This window comes from Thecamonas trahens, assembly GCF_000142905.1.
Source record: "Thecamonas trahens ATCC 50062 unplaced genomic scaffold supercont1.54, whole genome shotgun sequence".
In the NCBI taxonomy this organism is placed as follows: domain Eukaryota; order Apusomonadida; family Apusomonadidae; genus Thecamonas; species Thecamonas trahens.
Genome location: NW_013657626.1, coordinates 205386 through 211485, shown reverse-complemented (window position 1 = coordinate 211485; position 6100 = coordinate 205386). Strand labels below are relative to the sequence as shown.

The 6100-nt window shown below is 64.6% G+C and overlaps 4 protein-coding genes across 4 annotated transcripts in view; 2 read left to right on the top strand and 2 right to left on the bottom strand.

The window, feature by feature from the left end:
* AMSG_09951 (uncharacterized protein) overlaps window positions 1–85 on the bottom strand; it is a gene marked incomplete at its 5' end in the record, with an annotated part of 2467 nt that extends 2382 nt beyond the window's left edge. Inside the window, one exon of the mRNA XM_013898531.1 lies at window positions 32–85. Coding sequence (XP_013753985.1) covers window positions 32–85 — 54 coding nt within the window. The remainder of the gene's footprint in view (window positions 1–31) is intronic.
* Window positions 86–179: 94 nt separating this feature from the next.
* AMSG_09950 (saccharopine dehydrogenase) lies at window positions 180–1407 on the top strand (the record flags this gene model as incomplete). Its single annotated transcript, XM_013898530.1, has 2 exons — window positions 180–345; window positions 397–1407. The coding sequence occupies 2 exons, from the start codon at window positions 180–182 to the stop codon at window positions 1383–1385; spliced, it is 1155 nt and encodes a 384-aa protein (XP_013753984.1). The 3' UTR covers window positions 1386–1407.
* Window positions 1408–1414: 7 nt separating this feature from the next.
* Window positions 1415–2528, top strand: AMSG_09949 (RRM domain-containing protein; the record flags this gene model as incomplete). Its single annotated transcript, XM_013898529.1, has 2 exons — window positions 1415–1469; window positions 1744–2528. 2 exons carry the CDS (start codon window positions 1415–1417, stop codon window positions 2526–2528), a joined length of 840 nt encoding a protein of 279 aa, XP_013753983.1.
* Window positions 2529–2554: 26 nt separating this feature from the next.
* Window positions 2555–5496, bottom strand: AMSG_09948 (fibronectin type III domain-containing protein; the record flags this gene model as incomplete). The annotated part of the gene is made up of 2 exons (XM_013898528.1): window positions 2555–5004; window positions 5478–5496. The coding sequence occupies 2 exons, from the start codon at window positions 5494–5496 to the stop codon at window positions 2555–2557; spliced, it is 2469 nt and encodes an 822-aa protein (XP_013753982.1).
* Between the last annotated feature and the right edge of the window lie 604 nt (window positions 5497–6100).

Here is a 6100-nt window from a genome sequence, read left to right as displayed (position 1 = left end):
CCCCCTCCCCGGCTGTGGTCAACGACGCGACATCGCCAGCTGCTCGGCGTTTGGACAGCACGCTCTGGACACGGTACACACTCATCTCTCCAACCATTGCCCTTGTCATGCTGCGTAGCGTGCGTGTGGCGAGTGCAGCAGGACGGAATGGTCTCAGTGCGCTGGGACGGAGCCTGCATATGTGGCTGCGGGCAGAGACCAAGCCACAGGAGACGCGGACGCCTGTGACTCCCGCCGGGGTCAAGGAGCTCATTGCTGCCGGAAACGACATTGTGGTCGAGTCGGCCGGCCATCACACCCGTCGCGGCACACCGACAGCTCCGCCCAGCCTCTCGCCGGTTCCGGGTACGTCTCCGTGCCCGAGGCCGCATGCTGATGACGAGTACGTCGCCGCAGGGGCCAAGCTTGTGCCGGCCGGATCGTGGCCCGAGGCGCCCAAGGAGACCATCATCCTCGGGCTCAAGGAGCTGCCCGAGCCGGCGAGCGAGGCGCTCGTCCCGCTCAAGCACCAGCACATCATGTTTGCGCACGTGTACAAGAACCAGACCGGCGACAAGGAGCTGCTCGAGAGGTTCGAGGCCGGAGGCGGCTCCATCTTTGACCTCGAGTTCCTGCACGCGCCCGGAACCACCGACCGCATCGCTGCCTTTGGCCACATGACCGGATACTCGGCTGCCGTTCTCGCCACCCACGTCTACGCCCAGCAGCGGATCGACCCGCACGCGCCGCTCGGCACCATCGAGCCATACACTTCAGAGAGCGAGGCCAAGGAGTTCCTCGTCGACCTCCTCGCCAAGGCCGGCGTCGACATGCCGTCGGCACACGTCATCGGCGCTCACGGCCGCTGCGGCACGGGCGCCACTCGCTTCTTTAACGAGCTCGCCGAGATGATGGGCAAGGACAAGCCCGACCTTGTCGGCTGGGACAGCGCCGAGACCGCGGCCGGCGGGCCCTTCCCCGAGGCCTTTACTCGCGACATCTTCCTCAACGCTGTTTACCTCCCTGTCGGCGTCACCATCCCGCCGTTCATCACTCAGGACATGGTCCCGTCGGTTGCCTCCTCCGTCATTGTCGACATCTCCTGCGACTACACCGTGGCCGACAACCCCATGCCCATCTACCATGCCTCGACCTCGTTCCTCGAGCCGACGCTCCGCCTCCGCGAGCCGCCAGCTCCGCTTGACCTCATCGCCATCGACCACCTTCCGGCCATGCTCCCGCGCGAGGCCTCGGCCCACTACGCCGCTGACCTCCTGCCCTACCTCCTCGCCCTCGGCAACCCGGACTCGCCGCTCCACTCAACCTGGACCGCCGCCAAGGATCTCTACTACGCCAACGTCGAGCGCGTCCTCGGCCGTCGCTCAGTCTCTGCCCCGCCGTCGTAGATAAACAGCCCCCCGCCCCATATGAGATAATGGTCCAATCTTCGGGAGCCGCAGCCGGTCGCTCCCCGTCCGGCTCGCGTCCGTGTCGCCCACACTCCTCCTCCCTCCCTCCCCCCCCCCCCCTCCCCCCAACAGCCTAACCGCATGCCCAAGCGCAAGCGCGACCCGCCGCTCCCACCTGGACCCACACCGCCGCCACTCCCACCCGGACCGAGGCCTGCACAGCCGCCACAGCCGCCACTGCCGCCGGGCGCCGCGCCGCCGCTCCCACCACACCCGCCACTTCCCCCCGGGAGAGCGACTGGGCCGCCACACCCGCCGCTGCCACCGGGCGCAGCGCCTGTTAGCGAGAGGCAAGCGGCCATTGACGACGAGCACGGACGGCGGAAGCGACAGAAGGCGCTCGAGGGATCGGGCCCGCTCGGCGGAAGTAAGGCTGAGACGGTGACGCCTGGTAGCATCGATGACGATGACGCGGCGCTGGCCGTGTTCGACACGTGGGAAGAGACCGAGGCCGTGGAGGCCAAGCCGCCGCCGCCTCAGTCCGAGTGGAAGCGATGGGTGCCAAAAGGCGTGGTATTCAAGAACCGCAAGGAGAAGCGCGCCGCTGCTATGGCCGCTATGCTCGCCGCGGGCAAGCTCGAGGGCAAGGCCGCAGAGAACGTGAGGGCTAGGCCGGTCATGTACGCTGCGGGCAAGGCCTGGGAGGACGCTACGCTCCAGGAGTGGCCAGAGAACGACTACAGGCTGTTTGTGGGCGATCTCGCGCCCAACACCACCAACGAGGCCCTCGTCAAGGCCTTCTCCAAGTATCCCTCCTTTGCCATGTCGCGCATCGTTAAGGACCGCAAGTCCGCCCGTCCCAAGGTCTACGGCTTTGTCTCGTTCCTCGATCCCAACGACTTTACCCGTGCTTGGAAAGAGATGAACGGCAAGTACATCGGCGACCGCCCGTGCTCGCTCTCGCGCTCGCGCTGGCGCGACCGCCTCATGGCCTCAGACAGAACCCAGTCCAAGCTCGCCAAGCAGCATGCCAAGCGCAAGCTCATGGAGGACGCCATCGCCGCCGGCGGCATCGCAAACCTCATGGACATCCACAGGCGCAACAGTGGTTCCGAGGCTGGGGGAGGAGCAACGCAGTGAACCCAAAATTGTCTTATTCGGCCTCGTCAGATCTGGCTGAGCGCCACCTCGCTTCCTCCGCGCCCGAGTTCGCTCCCTACCTCGCCACCGTCCGCCTTTTGGCCTCCGCGCCGCCGGCGGACGACAACTACCGCCACCACGGCGGCTAGACAGCATGCAACCACTGCCGCCCCGGCCGACGCCCCAATGATCAGCATCGTGTCGTCATCGCTGGCCGATGACGAGCCGCGCACCGTGCCGGCTGCGCTGGCTGTCGCGTTGCCTCCTGGCCCAGCTGGTGGCGACGGCGGCGACGGTGGCGGAGCCGGCCCGATGTTGGCAAAGTATGTGACGGTGGTGGCACCCGAGTTGGCGACAACCAGATCCGAGTCGCCGTCCGCGTCGATGTCGACCGCCGCCAAGCCCTCTGGCTCGCTGGCTGCTGAGGTGATGGGGACGATGGCAAACGAGCTGCCATCGCCGTTGTTCTGGAAGAGCCGGACGTAGTTGTCGATGGCCGACACGACCGCGAGGTCGACGTCACCGTCACTGTCGGCATCGAGGGCGACGACCGCGACGGGCGCCGAGGCCAAGGAGCTGATGAGCGTGAGCGGACCGAAAGCTCCGGCGCCGTCAGTATTGTCGTACCACGCCACCTTGTCGTCAAACTGCGAGGTCGAGGCCAGGTCAAGATCACCGTCACCGTCGATGTCTGCCGCCACGACCGAGCACGCGCCGTAGGCGGAAGACGTGATCACGTTCTGCACACCAAAGGCGCCAGCACCGTTGGTGTTCTCGTACCACGCAACCTTGCGGTCGAGCTGCGAGGTCGTCACAAGGTCGCTGTCGCCGTCGCCGTCGATGTCGGCGGCGATGACCGCGCTCCCGCTAAGCAGAAAAGTCGAGATTGTGACCGCCGTTCCAAAGTTCCCGGCGCCGTCGGTGTTTGCCAACCACGCCAGATGACCACGGAAGACGATGGCGAGGTCAACATCAGCATCGCCGTCCAGATCTGCGACTGCCGCGCCGTATGGCACGTCAGTGGTGGCAATGTCCAGCGCCGGGCCAAAGGTGCCAGCGCTGTCGGTGTTGGCGTACCACCGGGCGTACCCGCCGCCGGTCGAGATGGCAACCACATCCGAGTCGCCGTCGCCATCGACGTCTACGGCGATGACCTGCTCTGCGCCGCCGCCGTTGGTGTCGATCACTGTCTGAGCGCCGAAGCTGCCGCTGCCATCGCCAGCGTACCACGCCACCTTGCGGTCGTTGGACGAGATCGAGGCGAGGTCGACGGCGCCGTCACCGTTAAAGTCTCCTGCAGCAACCGATGCAGCGCCAGGCGCAGCCGATGTCACCACAACGGGGGTGCGGGCATACATGTGCCAGTACATGGCGTTCCGGAACCAGCCAACAGTGTTAGCCGTCGCCGATGCGACCGCAAAGTCGATCGCACCGTTCCCATCGATGTCTCCCGCCGCCACTGACGCCGCCCCGCTTGCGCTCGCCGTCACCAGTATCTCCGGGCCAAAGCTACCGAAACCGTCGGTGTTCTCGCGCCACGCCACCGTGTTGTCGTTCTTCGACGCCGTCGCAATGTCAAGGTCGCCGTCACCGTCCATGTCAACCGCCACAATGTCGGTGACATAGTTAGCAGTGGTGGAAATGGTGCGAGCGGCGGCAAAGGCACCGGCGCCGTCAAGGTTACGGTACCACACCGTTTCGCCGGTCTCGACAAGGCCGACGGCAAGGTCCCAGTCGCCGTCGCCGTCGATGTCGGCAGCTGTGACAGCCGTCGGCGTCGCCGATACCGACCGGACTGTCCTGGCCGAGCTGAAGCTCCCGGTCCCATCGTTGGAGTACCAGGAGAGCGCCTTGGCGGAAAACGTCGAGCCCGAGCCAATGACAATGTCGATGTCGCCGTCATCATCAATGTCTACTGGGGTGACCGTGCGCGGGAGGTTAACAGACGTGGCAATGACGTTGCCCAAGCCAAAGGTGCCCGCGCCGTCGGTGTTGGGAAACCATGATGCAGCGCCTTCGTCGAGGGCACCCACGATGAGGTCCACATCGCCGTCACCGTCCATGTCAGCGGCAGCGACCACAGATGCACCGCTAGCCGTGCTCGTCACAATCTGCGCTGGGCCAAAGTCGCCGCTGCCGTTGGTGTTGGCGAACCACGCGAGAGTGTGGTCGCCGTTCGAAGCGACCGCCAAATCAAGATCGCCGTCACCGTCGATGTCCTCGGCAACAACCATCTGCACCCCACTGGCCGTGGTGGTCACAATCTGCGCCGGTCCGTACGTCCCGCCGCCGTCGGTGTTGGCAAACCAGGCAACCGTGTTGTCGCCCGCCGCTGCAACGACCATGTCAAGATCACCGTCGCCGTCGATGTCTGCAAGGATGACGCACTCAGCGCCCGCAGACGCCGCACTCACCACTTGCTCGGCATCGAACCGCTGCCGCCACCCGCGCGCCTGGAGCTCACGGGCCGCAGCACCTGAGCACAAGCACACGGCCGCAAGGGTAACAAGGCAGGAAAACACTGCGAAAAGAAGCGATGCATGTAAGTATGATGTGTGCGGTTCGTGTGCGACCCGCGCTTTGTGTTCCCTCCCCGCGAAAAAAACACCTCGCCACTGTGTCCTCACCCGAAGTGTATACTTGCTGCGTCGGCGTCGTCTTGAACGACCACGACAGGAGTATGTGCTTTCAACTCGACGTGTGCCGGCGTGGTTGTGTCCTGGTGTGGGATGTTGTCTGGTTGTAGAGCCCTGCCCAATGCCGACAAGGCAGGCTGGAGCCCCGCCGCAAAAGCGGTCCGACACTTTCTTTAGGTCGTCACACAGGTCCACAGCCCGCCACAGGCCCACCAGTCACCCATGACAACCAAATTGACCGCGGCCGCCACTATATAAGCTGGTAGACATATGGTTCTGCATGCTGTCGTGGATGCTGCAACCTGTAACATACCTGTGAGGTTGATCCGCATGAGTGCAAGTCGGAGCAAGTCAAGTCTGCCGAACCGTCACAGCAATACACCGGATCACCGACCGGGACTCTCAACACTGTCGGTCGCCGGCCGAGTGACCGCTTCGCTGGCTCGACGGCTTGAGATCTCCTCGTATTTACTGTGCTGACCATCTTTGCCTCTACATCGTGCCAATTGGCACGGGACTCACGTGTACATGAGTGCCCGTCGCTTGCTCGCGTACACACGAGATCAAGGTAAGAATTGGGCACCCAGTGGGCGCCCGTCGTCCTCGTCGTCGCGCATCGTCATCAGAACGGGTGGGCGTGTGGGTTCCCGCTCCATCGGAGCCGACTGTGTCGACGCCATCGGAGCTCATAGCGAAGTAAGGTGTCAGCCGCTTTGCTTCGCTCAGCCGGTCGCGAGTGTTAGCGACTCGTAGCCGTCGCGGCAACCCTTAACACTGCGGTCGTTTGGACGCAACCAGCATCTGGTGGTTTCTCTGTTCCATTGGTTTGGTTTGATGTCCCAGCCCCAGACCCACACTACGCCCACCCATCAATCCACAGCCAACATCAGCGTGCACAGTCCTCACCTCCCCCCCTCCCCCTCCCCCCCCGGTCCG